At 42.5% G+C, this 27211-nt stretch overlaps 2 protein-coding genes across 9 annotated transcripts in view; both read left to right on the top strand.

Moving 5' to 3' along the window:
• ARMC3 (armadillo repeat containing 3) overlaps window positions 1-3920 on the top strand; it is a 99020-nt gene extending 95100 nt beyond the window's left edge. For 5 of the 8 annotated variants that reach the window (XM_055708341.1, XM_055708340.1, XM_055708342.1 and 2 more), the window contains one exon: window positions 1426-3920. In XM_055708341.1, coding sequence (XP_055564316.1) covers window positions 1426-1635 — 210 coding nt within the window. In that variant the 3' untranslated portion in view covers window positions 1636-3920. The remainder of the gene's footprint in view (window positions 1-1425) is intronic. The other 3 variants (XM_055708344.1, XM_055708343.1, XM_027800710.2) reach the window with 2 other exon arrangements.
• Window positions 3921-13186: 9266 nt separating this feature from the next.
• MSRB2 (methionine sulfoxide reductase B2) lies at window positions 13187-21972 on the top strand. Its single transcript, XM_014277039.3, is given in 5 exon segments — window positions 13187-14209; window positions 14212-14279; window positions 15260-15336; window positions 19289-19436; window positions 21108-21972. Coding segments are annotated over 5 exon segments (495 nt in total). The 5' UTR covers window positions 13187-14115; the 3' UTR covers window positions 21216-21972.
• The last annotated feature ends 5239 nt before the right edge of the window (window positions 21973-27211 follow it).

The raw sequence follows: 27211 nt of genomic DNA, 5'->3' as shown, positions 1-27211 counted from the left end.
CATACTGATTTTAAATGGATATTATAAACTAAAGTATACTTGCATCAGTATTATGTGATATTTATAGCCATGTAAAATCTTTTGTATACACTTAGAAGTCATTTTTCACCGGCAAAGTTGATTTCCCAGTGAATGAAAGCCAGAATATTTCTGTAAACATTCTTGTTGTCATTAAATTGTCTTAAGTGATATCAGCAGAATACTTGATAAATGGCAAAAAGCCAAAATATTTGATTGGGAGTCAAAACATTTTACATTTTCTGTAAACTGTAAAGTATTGAATTATGCGGCTTCCTTTTTTTTTTCCATGCTACAAATGTAAACTTGTTGGGATGATTTTTGTTTGGTATCTATCCAGTATTCTGTGATAGTATATACCAGCTTTTATAGTCTAGTGTCTTAGACTGGGAAAGTTCATTTCTTTTGTCTTCATGTGAAGAGGCGCTCCTGCAGCCTGCTTATCTGTCCCATCCCTTTTCCTTGACTGTTGGGTCGCTGGACTTTTCTCCTTCTTGGATGGAAAGGAAAAGAGAAGCAAGGGCCTAGCACATTAAGCGGGAAGGACCTAGGAAAGTTCCCAACATACTTTGTGGAGATTTGAGGGCACGAATTAATTGTGCTGAAGCAGCACTGATGTTTGTTTATCCTCCACTGTCCTCGGAAACCTTTGTAGGGACAGGTAATCTCTTACAGCCACAGCAATCCAAGCAATGGATATCCTTGTCCATTTGTAACAAGTTAAAAATCTTTCAGGATTTCATTGCTTCACAGCAGATGCATTTTGAGAAAGCATTTTGTAGCTGGAAATCATTATAGGTCTGTCAGTGATAGTGCAGCACAGAGGAAAGGCAGGTGTTTCATCTAGCAGATGCTTGCCTTGCATTTCATTGCTTCCCACATTCGCAGGGCTGAAAAGCAAGGAGTGTACTTTGGAGTGAAGCAGCAGTCCTAGGTTTACACTGATAAAAATGTTATATTTTTACACTTAATATTTCATACTAGCTATATACGTGCAGTGTACCTACACCTCATTGCTTGAATAGACAATTCTTCAAAGTGTTATTCAGAAAGAAGTCTTCCAACTAGAAAAAAGCATTGCTAGGTACTGTGTGTGTTACACTTCATTTGAGATCTGAAGGACTGGCTGATAAACAAATGTATCAGTGTCTGGAAAGAGTTGAAGTGAGTATTTTTCATGTTGTGCATAGAAGATGGTAGAAATAACGTTTAAAAGCCTACACTTTCTAAGCAGAACCAACAATAAAGATACGCAGTGTGGAACACGTAGAGATTTACAAAGTCTGTTTCAAGAAAGCTTTTGGCCTTTCAGGTATTTTTTTCTTTTTAAGCATATTTTGGCCCTGATGTATATCACAGAAGCTACATGTATTCACTGTGATTAACTCCTTTTTCTTTCCTTTTTAGGTGATAGCAGACAGAATTGGCATTGGATGTAGTTTAGTTCGTGGCAAGTATAACAGAGCTTGGAATGAAGTTAAATTGGTTGATGACTCCCCTCAAGGAATAGCTGGGCTTTTGCTTCCTCCTCACGAGTATATTGTAGATCTAATGTTTGCACCAGGCTTTTTAATAAAACAGGGAAATGCAGAGGCAGATCAGTACAAAAATATTTAATCATCTTGACAAATTTCACCAAAATAACGATTCTAAAGATGTTTGCAGTGCTATATTTATGAAACATAAGGGGTTTGAGGTTGAGCTATCAAAAAGAAACATATCTGGTATCTTGTCCTAAACATTTAATCAAACATATTTTAGTATCCAGCTTCAATGATTAGAAATTTTGTTTGGGTTTTGGTACTATTTTAAGACTAAACTGTAAAACTACAGATTAAAATTTGGTAAATCAAGAACATTTGGTATGTGTTAACATTTTAATGCTTATTACATAGGTTTAAATTATTTCCAAAATACAGTATATTCTTTTTTTTCCCTTATGTTCTTTCAACTCCTATGTACATTTATAAGAATTACATGTCCATGAAGCAAGAAAATGTGACATCTGGTGAAATAACAAGTCACCAAAAGCAACTGGGCAATTTTTTAGAGTGAAATAACCCATGAACTGAGAATTAGAAGAACTAAGATAACAGTATACTTTCAGCCTCTGTAGAAAACATCCCATTTATATTTCTTGGAACTTGGCAGAGTTAATAATTGCAGATAATAACATACTCTGGATGAAAGTAAATACTGTTTGTCCTGGCACAGGGAAGACAGATGATTGATAAGTTATTGCTTGCAATCTCCATTTATATTCTTTCTTTTTCACGTGAAGATAAAGTGGACTCTGAGAAGGGCAGCAGTTTTAGACAGGGAATTTTTTTTCTTGCAGCCTTGGGTAACGTGGTGTTGCCGAAGTGTGGTGGTGCATCTAAGAGAGGTGAAATACTGACTACAACACTCTAGTAAACATTTTCTGGTGAAACTGTCAAGAATGTGCTGGAGTATTTCAGGGAGCACCAGTATCAAATGAGTTTACTGTGGAAAACTGAGGGAAAACTCCTGTGCAGAAGTTAGGCCAATGCAGACAACATTGTGCGAAACTGAATTTCAGAAGACCAGAAAGCCAACAACAAGGCATTTACTTTCTGGCCACCAAAAATGTGATTAAAAAAATTGGCTTCCGTGTTCTTTCAGTTTTTTAATGCTTGTATAAGCACAGTCACTTGTATAGTTCGCTTTAGTTTGAGGAGATTTATATCTGTTGTGTTCATTACTGCTTATGAGCATGATCCCACCACTCCCCCTCCTTCCTCCTCTGACATGCAGCATGATTTTCTGGTAGCCCTTTGGGGAACATTTTATCTTTCTGTTGTAAATTTAATTATATGGCCTCATGTTCATTTTTTTACCTAATGTTCAGCAGTACTCTAGACATCAGAATGAGAAAGAACTCTGGAAACACAAAATACATGATATGCTAGCAGAACTGAGCGGGAGGTGAGAATGTGTTTCTTAGCACTGCTGTGTCGCTGGCTGGGGACTGATGAAAAGTCATATGCTGTCACTGACAGGCATGACTGGGTATAGACACCTGCAACTTTGAAAGTGTGGTAAAGGGAAGCAAAACAAGAATTAATTTCATACTAGCTATCATTTTGTGTACTTTTCCTACATTGGAATTTCTTTATTTTGTATTGGAACCGTAATGTTAAAGTGTGACTTGTTCTGTTTGAGGTGGTCTTGGGGAAAAAAAAAAAATGTCTGTTGTTTCCAATAAAAGCAAATATATAGAAAAAGACAAACATCTATGTTTATAAAAATAAAAATGGGGAAACTTCTAGTCTAGACATATAAGCTTGCTTTACATAAAAGGATTAGCTAAAGAAATTTTTAAAAAATACTACACAACCTTGTATAATGCAGAAATTGATGATCCAGAAGTGTTGGATGATGGATGTTTTATGTCTCCCAATTTTTAATTTTGTATTAGCTGAGTTCTGTCACTTCAAAATTGTAATGAACTTGGGTCTTAGAAATAAGATCTAGGTAGAATATAAACACTTAAATCCCAAATTGTGACTTTGAAAACTGCAATTAAGTTGTCAAGTAAGTCAAGAGATGCCACGCTTTTTTATTTGATGCTTCCCAGGGACCTGTAGCTGCGCCCATGCCCTGGTGAAGAATTCCCCCAGCCTTGGCAAGAGCAGCCCAGCTCACACTCACTCCAGATCTGAATTGGAAAATAAATTGTTCAGAGGTTTCTGCAGGGCTGAGCTCGGTGTATATTCCCAGGACATGCCCAGCATACACCATTCGGCTTGGGCCATGCCTGAGTGAAGTGATCACCTACCTTCTTTTAAGGAGCAGGTGTGGAAGAGCCTCATATTTCCTTTTATAAGTTCATTTCCTTCTGCATAGTTCAATAGGGAGATCAGTCAGCCAGGACATAGAGGGAGTCAGGCTTGATGCCTTCCTAAGCGTGAACAAAACAGTCTGAGCTACCTAATGGCCAGGATATATTCTAGTCACTAAGCACTTACAACCACCTGCTGGCACAGCTGGAAAGCAAACCCTCTACCACTACAGCTGTGCCAAGGTGTCTCCTCTCCCCCCAGGCAGCTGCACCTCTCCCCAGGCAGCACAGAGGGGAACGACCAAAGGACTCTGCTCCAGCATTTGGCCACGGGCTTTGCAATACGGCTGTGTGGACTTGAATGATTTTTTCACACTCTTTACTAGTACAGTTATTACAGCAGAAATTTGCAGGTAAATTAACAGCTCTTTAGCCCTCTTAATGAGCTAATTATTTTTCTATTATACAAACAGCAGTTCCAACACTGAAAGGTATCAGAAATATTGGAATATCCACCCTTCCTTGTCCACTATCACCCGGGCAGAATTTAGAGCTCAGGTACTGGTAGAGTATGTGCAGAAATGACAGAAACACAGAGGGAGGGACATGCACACATGTCTATACTTTGACCTATAAAAATGTAGGACATGGAAGAAATTACTGTATTGGAGACACAATGAACGAGTAAAAGCTTTTCTCGCATTAAGGAGTGAGCTTATTTGCATGCTAATGAACCAGGTAGTTCTTCCAGCTCATTGATGTTTCACTGACACGCTGAGATGCCATCTACAGAAACCATAATTGAAACCAGTTTTTGCTGGAAGTGGGATAAATGTTGGGCAAAATATAGCAGGAGGAGAAAAGCAACCATGTTAAAGTAGGCAGCAGATCCTGTCGCTCATGTAGCCCTTGGCCCAGGCTATACCCACCTATGCAGATACTGTTTGCAACTGGCTGTCCTTGTTCTAGTCCTACCTTGCAAGTGAGCACAGCAGAGGGTTTCTTTGACCCTGTCTTTCAGCAGTTCTAACGCTTCGTTTGTGCAAGATCGCCTTGCCTATTTTAGAATAAGAGACAAAAAGGGCTCTTCAGCAAAAGACTCTTCTAGAAAGGGCAGTGCCATTAAGTGTTGTGTGGAAGTCTACCTGTGAGCAAACCTCTTCCAGTCTACTTAAAGCTTTAGAGCTGTTCAGTGCTGCTTCTCACTCCCTCATCCATGCTGCACAAAACTTCAAAAAGTGACAAACGCTTCCATGGACTCCACAGTGTGAAACTTCTTTCCCTGTTGTGATGCCAGCATTGTGCAAGTTTGCTTTAAAACATGGTGCTAAGTTCTTGTGGAACAGAAACTGCTCCAAAACCAGTTCACCCTTCTGTTGCAAGAAAGGCTGAGCTGACTACCCAACCAGACACCTCAGTGCATGCTGGTCCCGCATCTAAATTATGGCTTGTAGACTTACTGCTCCCTGTTTCTTTGTTATTGCTCTCTCTTGCTGCTTCCGGATGTCCCTAGGTTGTCTTACTGTTTCTGATATTCACCTCTTGTGTTTTCTAACCTACATCCTGTCACGGTTTAACCCTGTTCAGCAACTAAACCCCGCGCAGCCGCTCGCTCACTTCCCCCATGGTGGGATGTGGGAGAGAACTGGAAGAGAAAAAGTGAGAAAACTCGTGGGTTGAGATAAAGACGGTTTAATATGTAAAGCAAAAGCCACACGTGCAAGCAAAGCAAAACAAGGAATTCATTCACCATTTCCCATGGGCAGGCAGGGGTTCAGCCTTCTCCAGGAAAGCAAGGCTACATCACGCATAGCCACTACTTAGGAAAACACTCCATCACTCTGAACACCCCCCTCTTCCTTCTTTTTTCCAAGCTGTACATGCTGAGCATGACACCATATGGCATGGAATGTCCCTCTGGTCAGCTGGGGTCAGCTGTCCCGGCTGTGCCCCCTCCCAGCCCCCTGTGCCCCCCCAGCCCACTCGCTGCGGGGGGACGGGGCAGGGGCAGAGAAGCCCTTGGGGCTGTGTGAGCACTGCTCAGTGGTAGCTAAAACTTCTCTGTGTTATCAGCACTGTTTTCAGCACAAATCCAAAACACAGCCCCGTACCAGCTGCTATGAAGGAAATGAACTCAATCCCAACCAAGATCAGCACACATCTTTCTACAGATGAGCAGTGCTTCCTAGTTATAAGAAGGACTTGAAAAAAACCCAGGCCATAGCATGTTTTTAATTCCTTTTTTATATACACTTTTATATATATATTTTTATATATATATTCCTTTAATATACACTTCTCTAAACAAGATGCTTTTAGTCACAGAGTTTGAAAGAAGATTCCTTAAAGGCCAGGTATCAAAAAGATACTCAGGAGTCAAAAGGCTTTTCAAAACATCGAGTCATTGGTTTTAATTGACATTAGGGAACAAATTATGAAAAGGTGGAGGTCTGTTCAGTGTCCCAAGATGTAAGAGATTTTGGTAGTGGTATCTAATTCCCAAAGTTGGAAAATTAGAGTATTCTCTGACAAACGGCACTCTCAAGACACAATTGTAGTTCATACAGAATAATCACATGCTGTGAGTGCTGATTTCTTTACGATATTCTTGCTGTAGAGTTCTAATGTGAGTTTAATCCTAGATCGCCCGTTGGTAATGGGAGCTGCAGTACCCAAGAAAGGGCTAGATGACTAAAGGCTGGCCCTTAGGTATAAATATATTTAAAAAAAAGTCAAGGGCCATAAGACCAAACATTGGATGAGCTTAGAGCTATTCAGGTATTAAATTTCTTCAGGAATTCCCGATGACAAAACATCTAAGTATCAGGAATTAACAGGGACTGGGGCTTTGCAGCACTGGGCCAGACGTTATGTTGGGTCTATCTCAGCAGTTTCTGTAAGCCAAGCACTGTGTAGTAGCACGGGGTATGCTTCTAAAATACAACTAACATGAAATGCAGGGTGAGTTCAGGATGCAGTGCTACACGTGCCAAGGAGCACACTGCTCCGCTGGCCAGGGTGCCTTCTTCAGAGCAAAACCTCTGGTCAGAAATCTGCGGGTATTTACACAGGGATTATAGTCTGCAGCTTTTGTTACTGTGGGATAGAGGAGGGATAAGAAACGGGCCACCACCAATTTAGTGTGCTGTTGCCACTTGCTGTGTATTTGCTGACCACAGAAATACAGTAGTAAACAGGAGCACAGATTTCGGTCAGGTCTGTGCTGGGTTTTGGTACTGAAATGCCACTGAACATCAGGTATGCTGGGAAGGTGTCTTTGCTTGCCACTGGAAAATTAAAACATGCTAACAAACATGCTAGCAATACCTGCTCTACCAGTATTTTTCCCTGCGAGATGAATGGCAGTATGCTGTGGAAACGAGGTCTCTGTAAAACCTAGAGCCTGCTCTGATCCTTTCTACCCTCTTCCTACATAGCAAATACAGACCAAAACATTCATAGCAGCAGCATCAACTCAGTACACTCTGTCTTTTAAAAGGCTCCTAACCTAAAGTTCCCGTAGAGGTAGTAGTCCTTGCAGATCTAGTCAGTCCTTATATCACGTGAAGCTGGAGTAGGAGTTTTTGCTCAGCCCAGAGTTGCTCAGTTGGGCCTTGGAAAGGAAACTCCAACTCCTGTTCCTGTGGGAGTGGGGTGTGCTGGCCAGACTGCCACCGGGCGCTCCACTTCCATGAAATGGAAAACCAGCTCATGCCTTGAGAACAGAATGCTAGTTTTTCCAACAGATAACTTGGGAGCATGCTGGAGACCAAGGATCATAGCCAAATCTTGAAGTACTGCTAAAAGAATGAGTTTAAGACAGGCAAGTCATGCTAGGCAAAGCAGAACTGCACACTGTACACCTGCAACTCCCTCAGGCAATTTTTGGAATTAGAGTGGTCTCTTGCACTGCTTCCATCTTACTACGTGTTTCTTATTTTTCAAATAACATATGCATCTGAGAAAATCACAATCTGGTTTTAGATAACTGAGGGGGGGACACACCTAAAAAGCCTCCAAAAACCCAGATGCCAGATTTATTTTGAGATGTTTCCCCCCACTTCACTATTCACCTACTTTACCACCAGTCCTGCTCATTACTCTGTAATTCTTACCTGACTGAAATTAAGAAGCAAGTACAGCCTCCTTCTCCGGCCACAAGGCAGGTATCTCTTGCAGGGAGCTGGCCATGTGTTCGGGTGCCCCATCACACTCCCCTGTGAGCTGGATCACAGCTTTGGGGCTGCTGAAAGCTCCACTGAAGCTGCTGCAGACCCAGCGCACAAAGCCTCACAGCAGGAAGAGGTGCTGCTGGCAGGAGGATGTAGCCCATAAAAAATACAGAGGACCAAGACAGTACTTCTTGGCCCCTTAAGGTAACTTGTTCAACTGCATCCATTTTTTAGTATAAGGTTTCCAGAGGACAGACACTGCCAGGAGTCCTTACCCACAGAACACAAGTGAATCAGAACTTGAACTCTCAGCTAACCCATTCCCGCTGCCGGTGGCTCAGGCACTGGCAGTACAAAAGAACGTAAGGTCATTCATAAGAAGCAAGGCATGCACACTCAGCCCCCCAGTTTCTGCCCATCTCCTAAACTAAGAGCACTGCCGTGAAGATGAGTTACTGGCACAAAACCAGTGGGCGACTCTACCAGACATGCCTGCATCACAGCAAAAGTGCGATGGAGGAAATGCAGAGTTTGGGGGGCATTTTTAAGGAGCGTGATTTTGTGCTTTCCCTGATCAGAAAGTGCATTAAAAATAAACCTACTGGGGCTCATCTAAGAGAGAAGGAAAGAAAGTTCATAACTGCACTTACACGAATGGCAAATTTAAAATTACATCTAAGATGAATGAGCGGGAATAAAACCTGTTCTGGTGAGCCCTACTTCTCAGGAATTCCTGTTTGCTGGGAAAGTGGCAAACTCTGTTATCAGTCTATTGAAGGGAGAGCAATTTACCCCAATCAGAGTGTGAAGCATGACATACCCTACTCTTAAATCATTTATATTTTACTTTTTTATGATACAATCGTGAATTAGCTTTTTCTGCATTTGTAATTAGAGGATAGAACAGATGGTCAGGGCTTAGTTCAGCGTGATAAATCCATTAAGATAACCTACAGAAAGCTGCTGCTATGGCAATTGCTGCCAAATATCTGTCCATTCAATGCTTTGTTCAGGCTTTGGGTACTGGGTGGAAGAAGAACCATCCCAGTTCTTCACTACCTTGAGGTACAAGAGATCAGAAATCACACACAAGTTTGGGGAACCTATTACTACTGTCTATGTGGCTCAAGCAACGTGGGTAGTACGATATAAGGGGCGCACGGGGCAGTCCAGGGAAGTAGCCTGGAGTTGTGGCTTCCCAATAGCTGCCCCTGCAGATGCACTCACTCCATCCCAGAGCGTGTGTCTACTTTTCAGAGTGGATGGAATTTAGCTGAACAGGTGGCCTGATTGCAGAGTAGATTTTTCTTTCAAGGAGTGACTGCAAAATATCCATTTCGCTTTGAGTTCATGTCTTCACTCATTTTGCAAGAAATTTCTCAAAGCATGTAGAATCCTAGAATAATTTCTGCTGGACAGGACCTGTGGAGGACATTTGGTCTAATCCAACTCAAAGCATTTGTCTCAGTGGACCAAACCTGCAAGTCCCTTCCAACTGGAACTATTCTATTCTATTCTATTTCTATTCTATTCAAACTCCAGCAGAAGGCTCCTGCTTAAGCTAGTCCACAAATATGACCTATTTTTTTCTAAAAACAGAGGTCAAAATAATTAGGTACCCTATAGCTTATCCTATAGCAAAGAGAGAGATTAAACTGTAAAGCAAATAAGGCAAGAAGTTGTGTGTTCATTATTTCTGATTATGTCTTTGACCTGAATCACATCAGGCCACTCCATGAATGAAACTCGGCAGAATCTGTGGGTCAGCTTCAGGGAGGTTCAGATCTGCGTTCAGTCGTTCTGTGCCTCTGGAAACCAGCAATACCCTTTTCCAAGATGCTCTGGCACTTCTGATACTAATAATTTTTGCTGAAATCCCTTTCATCATTGGAATTCAGCCCTAGAGCATTACTGCATATCTTTGGATAGCATTTCCATGTGGAAACAGTATCTCCATATACCAGCAGCTCAGAGTTTCATCACATCTGAGTGACTAGAAACTAGCTGTGGAGTTGTGTCAAGTCTGTTAGAGGAGAGGGAAGACTGTGCTGAGGAAGGATGTGGAGTTCCTGCAATCATCTCCTACAAAAGCAGTGAAGATTTCTGTGGGGAAAATGAAGCCCACCACAGATACAACCTACCCACCAAAGTGCTCATGTTGGTCCCCTTTTTTTTGTTCTCCAGGGACCTGGGCACACAGTACCACTACATATGACAGGTCCAAGCCAAATTCTTGTACGCTGAGCTCCCATATGTTTCAACAGGAACAACCCATAGGAGGGGACATACATTAGGTATGACAAAATGAGCAGAGGAATGCTGATGGCATACAGATGCATATAAAATAAAAACAGCACTATTTCTCTTTTCTTCCGTATGTAGTAATGGCAAGGGGCTTTGCTAACAAAAGCTGCTTAAGCAGAGGTTTGAATTTGAACAGGGCTCATTTGATTTCTGCTTCCTGGCTGACTGCTCAGTATCTGCCAGCGTAGGCATTATGTGATGCTCTGCTTGTCCCCAAAGCTGTCAGTCAAGACAGAGCCTGGGCTGGGAAATGGTTAGAGCCCAAATAAATATTAGCAGGATAGTCTGGACCGTGACTGCTTCCCTCCTACTCTCGCCTTCACCCGCCTACACACATGCTGCTGCTGCCACCTCGGCGCAAAGTAACACTACAGGAGGAGCTGAGGAGCTTCTCCCCCATCTACACACATCTAATAAGACATTGCGCTTTTGATGATTGACCCTTCCCTGGATGCAGCTTGTGCATGTGCTGGAGTCAGGTGACATTTTTAACAATAAACCCACTGAATTACAATTCAGGAAGAATTTTCTTGGAAATTTACATAGTGTAGCTAGGGGAGACTTTTAACTGCTTCCCTTTGTGCATAAGGGAGAAAAAAAGGAGGAAAATTAAGTAACAGCCTAATTGGCTTTTATAACAGTCTATGGGGAGAAATGCAGGCCAGTTCTCTGCCTAGCTACGAAGCTTGGTATGTGCTGTAACCATGGGAGGCAATATTACAGGCATGACAGGACAATGATTTGGTTTTTCAGCACTGAAGAGCTGAAAAATGAAATACCTCCAGCTGGGGTGGTTGTTTTCCGCTTGAGGAAGACCTGTCACGCCGGTTTGGAGGATTGCAGGACAGGCTTCTGTTGGAGGGAAAAATGGAGGTGGAGATCTCCTCAAGTGGAGATCATGACCATTGGGATGAATGGGATCTGTCTCTTCCACCACAGCACTCATTTTAATCAAGGAGCAGCTTGCAATAAACCGGATAACAGAGAGGATGACAAGGCTAGGGCTGATGAGCCTAACGCCTTCTGCTCCTTCTGCTCCCCTGGGTGCATGTCCCAGGCACCTTCTCCCCTTCTCCAGAGCTGGAGGAAGGTGCCACAGCAATGGGCATGTGTTGGTTCAGTTCCCGCTGCCTTTAAACTGCTGCATTTTGGGATAGCATCAGTAACAGGGAGCTGCAAGGAAGACATCGACAGTTCATATTTTATTAAGTTTTGTCTTTAAAAAAAGCCGCAGTTAAATCAATGTCAATTACATTAAAACATGCAAGCTTCAGGACTAATCACTTCCTCTCACCCTCCTTCATTTCCCAGATACTTCAGGGAGAACTCCATTGATTACCTGTCCTCAGCAGCAAACGCTGCCTGAGATCAAGGCCAGGAACAGGAGGGAAATGCCTCTCTTCCACGGTTGAGCCAGAGACAGCGGCAGTGAGCCCCAAGAGTGACACCATCATCTGCCACCACTTTGCAGCCCTAAACCATTTGCCAGAACTGGGGGAGTGTCAAATCAGGTCTCTCCTCTCCAAAGGCTCATTAATATGTTCCAATTCCCTCCTAAACTGTGACTAAATGATTGATATAAAATGCCATAGGGGTAAGCTAGAAGGGGTTTGGAAAGATCTTTGATCTTCACTTCCCAAAATGGCTGAACATGGGGAAATCTTGTCCTTCTGCCCACAGCACAGACATTGCCCTCTGCCAGCACCGAAAGCCCCCACAAAGCCCTCTCCTCCCTGTCCAGCAGCACTGCTCTCCTACCATCCTGAATCATCGTCCTGAGGACTCACAGGTATCGTATCTCCAGGATTTTTATCAAGGTACTCTGGCTTCACTCCACCGTGTCTTATTATATAGGACAAAGCCATTAATCAGCTGTGTGCCCCCCCCTCCCCTGCTGCCGCAGACAGCAAAGGCAATCATCTATGAGCCTTGCTGCTATCTGTCTTTCGGTGCACAGCTTCGTGAATCCGAGCAGAGGATTTGATTACAGCCATGGTACCAATCATACCTTGTGTTGGATGTCCTCAGCTGCCATTGAACTCACCCTTAGACACGAGGATGGTTCAATAAGAGTGTGTATATACAGGACTGATCACACAACACTGTTTTTTAGCATTAATTTTAAAATTAAGCGAGAAGAATTAGACTAAACAGAATCATTTTGTGTTAAACACCATTATTAGTTTTGTTGTCTGATGCACTCAAAACAGTTCCTTCCACATTGTTGCGTAAAGATGAACTAACTAATTCCAAATCAGAAATGGAGCTACTGGGAAACAAGCAGACAACAGCATTAAGGCTTAACCTGGCAAAGTAACTTGTGTTTAGGTCTACCTTTTAAGGGCAGGAGGCCAAACTTAAAACACGTGTCCTATTACAGGTATATTTGTAGGCCAAGCCAAAGCAGCTGTGACTGCAAATCACACCGTGTAAACAGGCAGCCACTTAGCTAGCAGGTTGCCTTTGCAATTACTCAATCAATACAACTAAGAGCAATGCCTACAGCATGCCTTTAGAAGAGCAAGAGCGCTTTTGCATGCAGATCGTTCTCCTTAAAAACAGCCTGTAATGGCTGCAGGCAAATGCCTCGACAGGATCTTGTCATATTTACAGCTGCAGACATCGTTCAGTTTTTAAGCCGATCCCTCTTTGCTTCTCGGTAAGAAGTGATTGAAACCTTTCCTGCTAATGCTGCATCTCTGTGTTAATCAGGTGCTTTGCTAAAGTGCAATTATTTAGGCTGAATGCATACATTGGATGTGCAACCTGGTGGGGTGGGACTGGGGGAGACGCCAGCTGCGGCCCCCCCAGTCCCACCCCACCGATACGGCAGTTTGCCTGCTCCAGAGGATGCTCAGGAGCTGCCTCCTCCTCTGCTCCCCACCGTGGAGTAGCCATGGCTGCACCCACGCTGCCCACAGCAGCACATGTATTCCCCCGCCCAGAGCATGAGGAGAGGGGGGCAGGGGGAGGGCAGGAGGGCATCCCCATCCCCAGTGTCCTCTAGCCAGTTGGAAAGGGCTATGTCAGCCCGCTGTAGGTATTGCTCTTGAACTAGCAGGCTAAACTATAGTTTTTGGGGTTAAACTGTAATTTTCAAATTCCTTTTTTTTTTCCTTTTCCCCAATATCACCGCTGCATTGCAAGAGATGAATCCATTCCCCACCTCGGACTTTTTGGTTAGGAAGGAATTAAGCTATTTTACTCATTTTTTTTTCAGCCGATCTATTAATTAATATTAATATATACCACCATAAATGTTCTGCATGGTGCGTACTGACCCGTAAGAAGCGCTGCTGGGGCTTTGCACCATGACAGGTGACTTCTGCTCTCTTGTATGTCCCTCAATGAACTACGGCCTCAGTTCTCTTGGGCTGTTGGTGTTGCTTTCTCTCAGTAACCCTGCTTAGCACCGCGCTTCCCTGAGGCCCTGTGGAAGTCACTAGTCTTTAATAGCCCACAAATGAGCATTGCTTCTGGTTTCTGAAAGTTTCCAAGAGGCAACCTGCCAAACCTTTCAGTGATACCCAGGGACGAGGCAGGAGCACCAGCAGTTATTCCAAGCCAGAACAGAGGGCTGTCCTGGGAGAGCGGATGGTACCTTGGGTTGTAGGTGCCTGTTTCCACTCAGAGCCTTCCCAAGTGGTGTGCTGGAGCTGTTCTCCGTATGTAGCACGCGGAATGGAAAGCAGATGCAAAGTCCTGCACTTGCCCCTGCTCTTATGTCCCTGAACACTCCTCCTGTGCTCTGTCCATACCCATAGAAACTTCAGGAGAATTGAGGTCATAATGGAAAGCATCAACAGAGTCTAAGTTAAAATGGTGTTAAAAATAACACAGATTGTTTTTCTATACCTAACAGAAGACAGGAGCTCTCTGACTAAACAAGCTGAAGCAACTGTTGCTATAAACTGGGAAAAAAACTTACTCCAGAGCAATTTTATGTTACAAGAGAAAAAGAAACTGAACCGCTAAGCAAAAGTGCTAATGCTGCCCAAGACTAAGCTACCTGCTCTGCCTGCTGGGCAGAGGAAAACCTGCTCTGGGGAGCTGTCAGCACGCAGTTGCTTCAAAGGTTTTCCCCTGCCTTCTTGTGGATGAAAGTTAGACTCAACACACTGAACTGCATGGATTGTGTTCTGACCCAGACTGATTTGCATATGAAAAAACTATCTGCATTCTTTTTTATTATTTTTTTTTATTATTTCCCCTGGAATACTTTACTGCCAGCTCAGCCTTCTGTGTGGCAGTAGTGGAAGCCCCTATCCAGAGAAGAAGATCATTTTTTTGTCCTGTAGTCTCCTTTTTTTGACCGTATGTAGATTATCCATGGAAATCTCATACACAGCACTCCATTCAGGAGCTGAGTTGTCCCTTTCGTGCCAGATCATCCACCCACCTTGTCTCTGCACTTTGCTTCCTTCTTTGATGGAGGCCACATAGCGTTGTGGGTGGAATGCCAGCATCCTTAGCCCAGAGCCAGGGCTTTGGCACGCACGGAGCATGTACTATGGGATTAAGTGATGGGAACTGTGCCCAAATCCTTATATGTAAAATAAGAATCCCAATTCCAGACCATGCAGGGAGGAGGAGAGTCTCTCTGTAGAGCCACTTTGAAGTTGTGGCACTCCATAGCGGAGCCCCAGTCTTTGGGATCCTCCACATTTCACAAGTGCCTTGGAGGTCACGACTCCAGCCCTGGTACCTGGATGATTTATGCATCTGCCTGGTCTCAAAGTTTCTGGGGGCAGTGGGTAGTCTTCACTATTAATCCAAAAGCATCCTCCCCTTCATTTCTTTAGGCTGCTAATGTTTGTTCTTCAAAGCCCCCCTGTGAAGCCTTCTTTTTATGGTTTTTCTCCTGGTTTGAATCTGATTCCTACATGCTTGTTCCAGATGGTGAGCTTTTAAAGACCTGCATTATTAACTTCTCTCTTTTTTTTTTTCCCTTCCTTTTTAAAAGCCATTTAGTGGGATCTATCTGAATAACACGGAATCAGGAATATACTGCTGTGTGTGCTTCAGTGCCCCACTGTTTAGGTAACATCCTTTAGATTTCACAGCATCCTTAAAAGGTCCTAACTGTGGCAGCAGGAGGGGCAGCGTCTCTTCGTGAGAGGAATGGAAAGGGAAGGTCAGAAGAACAATCCTTTGGTGCTAGAGTGCTATGTATAAGATTCCCAGGACACCTGTGGTGATACAGGTTCATGGTTTGCCCTTTTCTTGAGCGTATGAGGGTCTCCAGTGGCCAGCAAACAGTAGTTGCTATGTTAAGGTCTGCCTCTTTTTCCTGCCACACACACTGTCATTTTTGGTTGACAATAATTAAGAGGTCCCTAAGCCACAAGCTGCCACAGAATACATGTATTTGTGCATGAGTATCGCCGTATGTTTGCTCTGTTCTTGCGCCCTTCCAGTCACCTTCTGCCACGCATGCTCCTGGGCTGGAGAGACCTTTGGTCTGCCTTAGTCTAGCGGCTGGTATGTTCTTAGTGCTGGGTCCCTCCTACTGGAGGCAAGAGCTCCTCTTCACCCCCACCCCCTTCTTGTTCCCTAAATTAAATTCCACAATTTTTGTCTTTTTCGTTACATCTACTTTTTAAAACCTGGCTGCAAATGACTGTGCTATTAACCTCTGTGCTTTTTACAATACTATATATTTTGCAACTTCATTAAAGTCTAAGTAAAAGGAAACAGAGTGCCTCAGAGTAGGATGTGCAGAGGGTGTTCTGTTCTCTGTAACTGAACCAGAAAAGACAGTTCCTCATATTTTTGATCTAGAAAACAGCCTTTATTTATTCCCAACTGAGAGTTCAATGGAATACAGCTAACATGCCCATTTTTATGAAGACTTTAAAGGATGCATCACAGATCAGAACTTCAACGTGGGAAGCTGAGAAACAAGAGAGCTGGATAGTAAGAAGGGGCGGGGAAGTGTAACGGCTGTTAAAAATAAACCTAAACTAAGCAATTAAATGGTAAAATTGGAGGCTGATAACTGTGAACAGTTTTCCTTTGGCCAAGTATAGAAAACTATTGTTAGGCAAATGAACGTTGGCGTAAATGCATCTTTTTCTGTAGAGGTTTGCTAATAAAGACATTTAAATAAATTTATTTCAGAAGCTAATGTAGCATTGCAGAATGATCCGAAGACAAATACAAAACCTAAAAATACATCTGGAAAATTCAGATAAATCAGAGAATTTTTAAATTGCTAAGCTATGGGAGAGTTCCTTAAAATGTTCCTTTACTTCAGGCATCCTTTATATCAGACAATAGATATTGACAGGCCAACATGAAGAGAGATGAGCACTGGAGGCAATTGCTTCTGCTGCTAAACTAATAACAAAACAACAATATAACCAGTCATGCTGGTTTTTGCAGTAGCCAGCTCTCAGACAATATAGGTACTTTTGTTTAAAGCATAAAATAATGCTCGGTCTTACAGACTAACACAGGGAAATACAGAAAAAAAACCTTTTAAGAAAATTGAAAATGATTCAGTGTTCAAAATGGCCTGAAAATATATTTTTCATGAATGCATTGCATTGTGGAGGACACTAAAAATGAGAGGAAAATATGGTATTTGGTAAGAAACTTCATTCATCATGTTTATTTCCTAGTGCATTAAAAATGTCCTTTCTTTCTCAAATGCATTAGATTATTAGCTACAGGTAAACATGAAGCATTTCCTCCTTTCTTTCAAAGTATATGTGTTTGTATACATTTATACCAGAATTTATTACCTTCTGCTACCAAATATTAATTTGAAAGAGATGGAAATATGTGGAACAAACCCCTAACCTTTATAGATAGCAAATTGTGGTGCTTTAATGAAATCTCAAACCTTCAGCGAACCATAAACCTACAGCTGAGATTCATACAGCAAAAAGCACTTTTTAGAATTATCTGGATTACATCCAGGACGACTGAAATAGGGATCAAAGTAAATGACATGTGCTGGAGGAATGGTGTGTCGAAGGCTAATCTAACGCATATGTTTAGGGAAAGTCCATTTATCCATAAGTTAAGTGGTGAAATACTTCAAAGGACTAATATGATCTTGAACAGCAATATTTTTGGGTACTAAAATGTTTCTATTAGGGAATCCAAGTGATATTACTGTTAGTAAAACCACACAGAGACCATTTCTGTTGAGAGTTAGTTTAACAGCTCAAAAGATTAATCCTTTAGCAGTGGAAAACATCTACAATAAACTTAAGTATTTTGAGCAGCATGTACAGGATGGAGTCAGTCAGGGTCAGATGCAAAACCCACACAGCATTAAAGACCTTCCTTTACAGGGTTTCAGAGAGGATCCTCATATCTATGTAGGAATAAGCAGAAGGATCCCTGTGTCAAAAAAAATGAAGAGTTCTGACTGAGAAGTTTTTAAAATAAAAAAGAAAGAGCATGAGTATGTCAGGGAAACTCAGAAGTCATGCATGGACATGTACAGACACGAACATTTGTGTTCCCTAAGGTTATTCTTCGGGATTCTGTGGCTGGTAGGCACAGCGTTCGCGTGGTTTTGTAACAGGGAAGGCAGGGAGCCCTCTTTGACTGGAAGTAAATAGGCCTGGAGCCCTAAATACCTGCTTGTACAAACGCTGAGTCTGCAAACTGCATTTGCTTTGGTGCAGCCTGCTTCTGCGCTGTGTCCTATTTTTCCCCAGTTTTACAGAGGGGAGGAGGTAGGAGAACATTTCTCATGGATCTTTGTGGACTGATCTAAAGGACTGAACAACAGCCCACCCAGAAATGAGCCTTTGGTCATTCTGTGTTTACAAATTCTCTCTTATTTCCACAGTTGCCTTGCTCAAGCCCTGTACAGTTAATTATAACATGCATGCTGAAGCATGCACTGTTCTTTGGGTTGGATTTTTTTAAGCCTTTTGCCCAGCTCGTTTGCCTTGCCTTTCTAAAAGGCACTGCAAGTAAGTTTTTTCAGACTTTTCTTAGCTGTCTTAATATCCCACCAAAATATACATGATATATATTAAATATTTTGCTTTAAATTATGTATGGACTAATCTTAATCACAGAAAGGCTGCTGCTGGTGTTGCTGTCTCCATCAACCACTAGATGCCAGTAAGAGCATTGGGTTTGTGAAAATGGGATGAAACGTGGGAAATCAGGAGGAAATGGTTGCGGTGGGTCTCCAGACCACTTATCCTAGTAGAGCGTGAGTCTGTCTTCATTTCTCACTCTAACTCACACTAGGTCAGAAAAGTACCCATATCTATCAAAGCTTGCACAACTTTAAGTAGGAGGGATTACCTCGTTTCTGTATGCTAAATCCCAAAATTTTTTCTAATCTTATTTTCAAATATGCTCTAGGGTTTAACATGCTGCTAAACAGAACTGGTAATCGTGGATGTTAACAGGAGGCACCCACAAGCTGACATTCTGTCGTACTGTTTCTGATGTCTGCAATTATCTATTGGGAAAAAATAGATCTTTGTGCTGCGAGGATTTGTCATTGGTTGATCGATGGTTTGAGCAAGGCTCTATTTGATTTTCCAAACCGGTTTAATGGCTGACTGCAAGCTGAAGCCATCATCAGGCATAAGCCTGGTCCAGTGAGCCAAGCCAGCCATTTTCCATACTTCATTTCTTCTTGTAAACTTTGCTGTCTGAGGCTGTGCTGTATTGGGCCAGGTTTCAAACTGCAACTTAGCAGGGGTAATTCAGCTAAACAATGTGCTCGGTTGTTTGAAAACCCCTTTTTCAAGCTTTAAAAAATGCCAACCTGTCAGTGAAATAGAAACGGTGAGGCAAATGCTTCTGTTGTGGGCTGATCAAGAATTTCCTTCGGGGAAGAGCTTCCAGCACAGTTTGATGCCAGTGAGAAAACTTCTACTGTGCCAGATATTATTAATAGTAGTACAAGACAGGGATGGGGGGGAAATGCTGATGTTCTTAATAAAACCAGGCTTTTTTTGTAACATCTCTGTTGTTAATTAGCAAGAAGATCTGTTTTCCACTATAGCTCAGAAAAGAAGTATAATTCTGGGACTGGATGGTCATCATTTTCAGAGGCTCATGGTACTTGTGACAGAGATGAAAGCAACACCAATATCATGAGCCGACCAGATAACTCATTGGGATCAACTAGAACTGAAGTAGTCTGCAAACAGGTATGTTTATTTTGGAGGTGATACCCAAAGACCCAAATCCTAACAAGTAAGTTTTCTCTGTGCCCATGAATGAACCTACCTAAATGCAGCAGTGAGAATTAGGGTGTCACTGGAACCATTCTGTCTCACCCAGCATGGACCACATGAGTAGAGTCTGAAGTATCACAGAGGCAGTCCCTTTGGGGTGAAGAAAATTATGTGACATGGGAGGATAGTTGTGTAAGTATAGGCAAGGGCTGGACTTCAGACCGAAAATTTATTCAGAGGACCTCAGGTGAACTGCAGGATGTGATAACTGACAGTAGAAGGGATTGAGATTCAGTCCACGCATTTGCCCCATCACAGGGGCAGTTCTTCCTCATTCAGTCGTGCAAAATGTGCTGAAGCTGTTCTTAAAATATGCAGTGGTGGAGACACCACAGCCTTACTGCCTAATGACCTGTAACCTTCATGCCTTCCTGCTGTTGGTTAGACACTGGGGAAAGCAATGTTTGCTTTGCAGCCATTGAAGCTCATTAGTATTTGACCTGCATGGCAGTGGTTGTGCCCCACACGTTCACAGCTGTCTTCTGCAGGTTCTCTTCCTTCACAGAAGCCACCTTTCGGTTTTGGGTAGCTATTTTGACTCCCTCAGTCATCTCTTTTCTAGATTAAAAAGGCCAGTTCCTTCAGCTGTTTCTTTTTGTGTCATGGTTTTTGTGCACTGATTGTCTTGTTGCTCTATTTTACACTCCTTCCAATTGATCCTTTTCCTTCTTGAAGTACAGTGCAAAGCTGGACATAGTGCTGCAGCTGGGCCTAGCATCAGAGACTAGAGGCTTTTTAGATGCATTATAGATACTGTTCCCGTCCTTACATCTTTACCTTTCCACAGCCTATGACCCGTATTTGTTTGGGGACCTGCTGTAATATCCAAGTCCTTTTCTAAAGAACTGCCACCCCTAACCATTTCTTCCCTACCCTAAATCTGTGCTGTTTATTACTTCTATTAAGGTATAAAAGTATGCAACTGAGTTTAATGAATTGTGTCTTAAGCTTTTTTGTGTGTGTCTGTTTCTCCAGACTCTTAAGATTGCTAATACTGTCCTTCAGTGTGCTTGCAGCCACTTCTAGCAGAACTAGGTATTATCTGCAAACACAACAAGCGTTCACTACAGTCCATTATCATGGCAGGGTTCATGTTTGCAGCGATATCCAGCAATCACCTTTCAAAACCCCAGCTAAAGACAACCTTCCAATTTTGTAATGAACCACTGATAGCTATTGAGTCTAATTTTTTTGCCCCCCCCATCAGCAATTGGGGGGGGGGGGGGGGGGGAATCCTCAGCTGACCTGTGAGAAAGGCCTACAGTGACCGTCTCAATTAACTTGAAATTTTCGTTATATATTGAGATGTCTAGACCCTCCCATTTATTTCCTGTACCTTCTAGCACTAGTACCTTTTGACTTTATCTTCTGCAATCTCCTTATTTGGGGGCAGATATTCACCCAGAGGTGGTTATTCCAGGATGTATTTCTAGTTTCTCCCCAGGAGTCCCTGTGTCACACCACCACACAACTCAACAGTGAATTCATCATACAAGTTTCCTAATTCAGGATAACACAGTAGGTACCAGCATAATCTTGGTCCATAATTGCAACGGTAGTAATGGCACATAATTTCTGTTGCAGTGTGATGCCCATCTAGGCCATGTGTTTGATGATGGTCCCGCACCTTCTGGGCAGAGGTTCCGTATCAACAGTGTTTCATTAATCTTCAGACTAGGCTCTGGCCAGTGAGAAATGGATCACTGGCTTACAGAACATCCTTTCACTGCTCGTACAACAGGCTTGCAAAAAACTCTCACACTTTTGCTACAGAACTCAAATGTTAGTACTCATGCCATTGCAGCTTTGCTTTCCAGCTATTATGAGTGTTGATAAAATACATATTTTTGTGGTAACTCTTTGGCAGTCAGCCTTTTCATGGTTAGCGTGATATAAGTGTTCATCTATTGGGTTTTTAATTTTTAAAAAATACAATAAATCTATGCAATATTTCACATTCATAACTATCGTCATTAGCTGTACTGAGGCTGCTGAAATGAAGTGCTCTCCTGAATGTGACTTTGCCTATGCTGAACAGTAGTTGTGGCACCCAGGAATACAGATATACATGACTGATCATGCCAGAGCTTTCACTTCTGTAAAATCATCATATCCTTCTAAAGGGAAGCAAAAATAATATGAATCTCCAAATAAAGGGGGGGGGGGGGGGGGGGGGGGGCATCCCCTGATGTGAGAGACCTTTAGCCAAGACAAGTGACTTTTCTGTGAATCCATAAAAGCAAAGTCCTGAAGGAGGGCCTATTTAAAACTATTCCAAGCAAGAGAACCAGTGGAAATATGAAGTCTTTCTTTTAAATCAGTTACTTTGGTTCCGTGTCCAATAGCAAGGATGAAGTAGGATTTACTCTACAAACTTCCTCTGAAAGAAATAGTATGATAATATTGTAACAATCTGTGTAATGTCTCCAGAATTCTGTTATCACTTGTGTATTTCAGAATCTGGAAATAAAAAATGAATGTGAAATTTACTGTATTGGGGGGGTGGGAGGTGTGGAATCAGCATCAAAAAACATGTTCAGTAAAGTCATGCTTTCACTGAAAACAGGCTTGGTCTGTTCTTCCTTGTACAAGTTTGTAAGTAGTTCTGTATTTTCCCAAGCATTGTCACCATTGCTTGCTGTAGCAGGAAAATAAATCGTATATTTGCTAAACTGAGCTTTCCTGCTTTCAGATTTTTTTCCAAAGAAAGTAATCTCTGAGTCAGAACATCAGCTTCACTAAACTGGCTGGGTTTAAATGCTTCCCTGCTGAGAGTTACTAGGCAACATCTCATTTGGCTTTACCTATAACAGGCTGTTTCCATTCTCCCCACTTTGGTTGCCTCAGTAATAAAAAGGATGTGTTCGTTTACTAGCGTAGTCTTAAAACTGTTTAATGTCTTCGGAAAATGGACTTCTATTGCACTGAATTTACTTTTGCTCCCTCTGTCTTGGAGCTCTGAAGTTTTTCATTCTCCTGTACTTTCTACGGAGAATTCTGCAATCGTCTAACTTTAAAAAATACCATATGAAGACAGTGTTCACTACAGCCAAGTTAAACCAGAATGGCACAAAGGCCACCAGAGATGTGAAACAGCACAAATGAAGCAGACACTTGCTGCTACTGGTTTTATCTGGTGTTGTAGATGGCGACGGTCACACTGTCTTCAGAGGTGTCAGTAAACGGCAGCAGCATGCTGCCTGCTGTGCCTGTGTTGCATCATGCTCTGCCTGGCATATATGCCCTTGCACCACCTACTGCTATCGCCTGCCAGCTCTGACCAGGAGGCACATGCTCAGCCTGCTCAGAGCTCTAACCACAAGTCTTCACAGGTCATACAGAAATCACCATCCTCACATGCTCCGAATCCCCTATCCCGATACACTTTCATTCACTGTTTGGGGTTTTTTTTTTTCTTAAAATCTATCACACACCTACAGGAAAGGGGGCTTGACCCTCACAGGTATTCTTCAGTCAGGCAGCCCTCTCCGTCTCCTCACCTTTCCCATCAGGAGAGGGTTGTCTCAGAAAGGAGCATGACTAGGTGTCCCCAGCTGGGCTCCTGTGTTCAGCCAGGTGCTAGTGAAGAAGCCAGCACCTACCTAAGTATGAGGACTTTTAGCTAGGATACCAAATCAAAATGCTCCTCATTTCTGCAAATCTCAGCAAGTAGGAAGAGAACTGGCAAAATACCTGTTCCTTACCTTGTCGCAGCACTCTGCAAACTATCAAGCCGCAACAATGTCTTTCACCACCTCATACCAGCACACTTTTCATACAGTCCCTCTGCTACCTTCTCCTTGTCTCATCCAGGGCACGCTCTCTCTTCTCTTGTCTCTTCCTCAGCTGCTCTCTCTTCATTGGCTCTCAACCACTCAACAGAACCAGGCACACCTGCACCTCATCTACATCAGCCAACTCGCCACCTTTGAAGCCAACCCACAGTTGGCTAACCTATTCCTCTACACTTCCCCCCCCCCTTTTTTTAACATTTCATACCTTATGTTTTTAACAATCATTACAACCTTTTTACAAATAAATTTTTCATACAGTCCTCTATAACTCCTCTACGTTACCTGTCCCCACAGATCAAATACCAGGTCTCGCTGACACCGTCTACAGATCAGACCGAATGCCATGCAAACAAAACAGACCATGGAGCTGACAAAACAAGTGTCCACACACAGATTTGTGTGCAAACCACATTCAGTTTAGTACGTCATATGTACATGGTTGGTGGAGACCAGCTCTTGGTCAACTGGCAAGTTGGTAACTATTACTGACAGAGGAAGCTTGCCTGAGCAGACAGTGTATTTGTTTTACACCTGTAAACATCACTGTATACAAATGGACATTTAGGCTAAGCAACAGCTGGTGCCTCCTCACTTATGCAGCAGGATGACCTGAAGAAAGAGCCTGGTAAGGCCCCAGTTCGGCTTGCGCAGTGTTAATTACAGATATGTAATCATATGAACACACTCATAACTTCAAGGACAGCACCTGGCCTGACTACAGCAATATGTCACCAAGCAAACGGCATAAAGCACCACTCTGCTGTCCTGGAGAACCCAGACACCCAGTTAAGCAATCTTGTTCTGGTTATTCAAATGAAAATGGGGAAAAGAGGAAGGTTTGGCTTTCGCCATGTGTGTAAAATCAGAGTAATGGCACATCACCTTTCAGCGTGGCTGAAGTTTGGAGTAGCATACTGAGAGGTATTTGACTATCCTGCCCCTTAACAATTCTTTGTAAATCTAAAAGTGTTCAGGTGTCTGTGTATACCCACGTGTATGTATCAGTAGGTGAAAAGGGGAAATAGTTTTGTTTTGCAAGTATGACCAATAATCAACTTGGAATATTTTATCACTCCCAGCCCTCCCCACTGTGGGTAGTTTGCACTTCTTCTATTAAAAATACAAATGAATGATGCAGGATTGAGCAGAGAAAAGGGAGTGGGGTAGGTATGGGAGGACTGAGTGGACAAAATGGGTATGAGCTTCTTGAATTAGTTCTTCTGATGGTTGGTTGTTTTGGTTTTTTAGCAATGTTTGACTCTTACTTTCTCTGCTGTATCAGATAGTGGCTGGAACTGGTTGCACAGCAGTCTCGAGTAGTGTGGTGGGGATAAGGCAGAAGTCTCTTAACTGATCCATCTTCTTATAACATTATCACTCGTGAAAAATTATATGGATCAAATGGGTTAAAACGGCCTATTTGACAGCCTTCTTTTCTATTGTTCGTCTTACAGTGCAAGATCGGGGGGAAGGACCATGTTCATTTGGGAATAAATTAATTATCTCTTGAGCTAAGCTAGCTTTTTATCCTCTATATATCAGCTCAGACAGCTATTTTTCACTTTTAAGATCCATCACAGCTTGATCCCACCTTGTGTTTTGTCTCAGACACTCCGATGGTACTGGCCTGTGCTCTGCTAGTAATGTCTGCCTGTGTAAATGTAAGGTCACATTTTCATCAAATACATTTCTGCTTTATCTTGGCCCACAAAAATCAATGAGGAGATCGTCTAAGACTCTGCAAGGCTGCTTAGTTACCCTGCCTCCTCCTGGCCTCACATCGCTCAGTATGCACGTAGAGCAAGAGCTATCTGGTGTACTCTGACAGTTACGCCTGCCGTAATGACACCACTGTTACCTTGTGTTTCATGCATCTGCCAGGGGAATCCATGTGACATTTCTCATCATGTATTTGAGCTTACCACCCATGATGATGCATTTACATGAACTAATTTTATGTCTAAAAACACAGCTGTTGACATTTATGGTGTCATCCCCACATGATGTAAACTACTGGACATTCAGCACCTCTGACCATAAGTTCTTTGGGGCAGGAAACATCATTATCTTCTGTGTCTATGCTACCATCCACACCAGGAGAGATCCCAGCTAAAGGCCCAAAGTGTTATAAGGTCAAGAATAATAGAGTCCAATAATAATGGAAGACACTGTTAAAGAGTATCATAGGCTACAAGAATTTCCTCATGTATCTTCACTGACTTTGTTCCACCATAGGGAATAAAAAGCAGTTGCTTCTCTGAGCTGAATATACTGTGCCAAGCAACTACAGATTTATGTTCTATCCTTCACATCTGAGAAGTTTTTCAACACTGTTATTTCATTAGTTAGTTTCAATGATGATTCTTTTTATCCTATTGTGTTTTTAAATAACCTTTTCATAAACCCTAATTGAGGTTTCTATAGAATTCTTAAGAGATTTTAACATCTTAAATAAACTATTTAAAGATTTCCTTAGTCTTTTTAGCATCTCTACAAGGCAAGTAATTATTCTCAATTTTACTGAGGGAAGACTTGATGAGAAGAATTTAATTGACTTGCTCAAGACTACAAATTAAATTTGCAGCAAAGCCAGAATTAGATTGTGCATGGCTCCTAACAATGTCCAGATCTTCAGACCTTGCTTTTTCTAAAACTTATTTTGGTACTCGATTGTTTGCAGGGGTGAATTATTGAAAGAAAGAAGGTAAAATTAACATGTGCTTTTCCAGCTACGGTATTAAAACCAAAACTAAGCCAACTAGGGCAACTTTGGCACATAGAGAGCAATACTTGACCTCTTTCTCAGAGCAAAGGTGATACGGGCTTGGTTAGGAATTAGCCCACTGTATTCTCTGGCTGCGCTATGTATTGCCACACAGTCTAAAATGAACCGACATTCTTCATGTTCCAGGATAGCTTTAGGTAGAAATGACAGAAGACAGCTTGCTGCCAGTAACTTCTTTGCTTGGGAGGCAGCATGGGTTTTTTGTAAGCGCAGAGAGAAGATAGGAAAGAAGGAGCAGGTTACTCTTATATTACTAGCAGCTTCACACTCCTTTCACCAGAAATCATAATGCCCATTATTTTAGCCATGCATCCACAGAACTGTAGCGATGCTCTTTTCTGTTGCGCCACACTGCAAATCAGTTGGATTCTCTTTTAAACTTGTTGAAAACCTAGTCTTGACTCCGGTCAGAACAAGGAAGGAAGAAGGGAGACTTTTCCCTGAGCAAAAATAGGATTTTGCCATCCCAGAACATCTCCAGCATGAGGTTGAATCAGGAGGCAGGCTGCGTGAGAAGGAACTGAAAAAGTCTCACTTCGGGTTTGTTTTTTTTCTGATTGGTGAGGACTTAGCTTAGTACTCCTAAGTATTTTCTGATCTTCAGTCTTGGTCCTACTGTGTAGAAGAAATTAGTCCTGTCATCACACAACTGAACTGCCTCCTCTTCCATTCACTCCACAACTTCTCCATTTCTCGCACTGGGCAGGGAAATGTTTTAAACCATGCTCCTGTGCCTGTCCCACCTCCTGCTACACCCAAGCGATGAGCTGTGGTAACACTACCCTCTCAGCATGTCATATAATGCTCAGCATCCCATCAGCCTCGTGGATTTCACAGCTCTTTACACTCAAGCCTCTGAGGTAGTGGTGAGCTACATGTCACAGAATAGGAAGCTGAGGGACAGCTGTGGGAAGTGACTCGCCCACAGTCCCCCGGGGCAGGGCAGAGAAATCTGATTACAGAAGGGGTTCTCGAAAGCTCTCCAAGTGTGAGCTGCTGCCAAAATTCACAGAGGCAAAGTAGTTTAAAAGCAAAGCCCTTTATTGAAGAAGTGCCCAGAATTTTTCAAGACTAAAAGAATTTGTCTCAAGGCAGGTGTGCCCATGGGG

Source organism: Falco cherrug, chromosome 4 (assembly GCF_023634085.1).
Source record: "Falco cherrug isolate bFalChe1 chromosome 4, bFalChe1.pri, whole genome shotgun sequence".
In the NCBI taxonomy this organism is placed as follows: domain Eukaryota; kingdom Metazoa; phylum Chordata; class Aves; order Falconiformes; family Falconidae; genus Falco; species Falco cherrug.
Note: the sequence above shows the minus strand (reverse complement) of the source record. Positions and strands in the feature narration are given on the sequence as shown.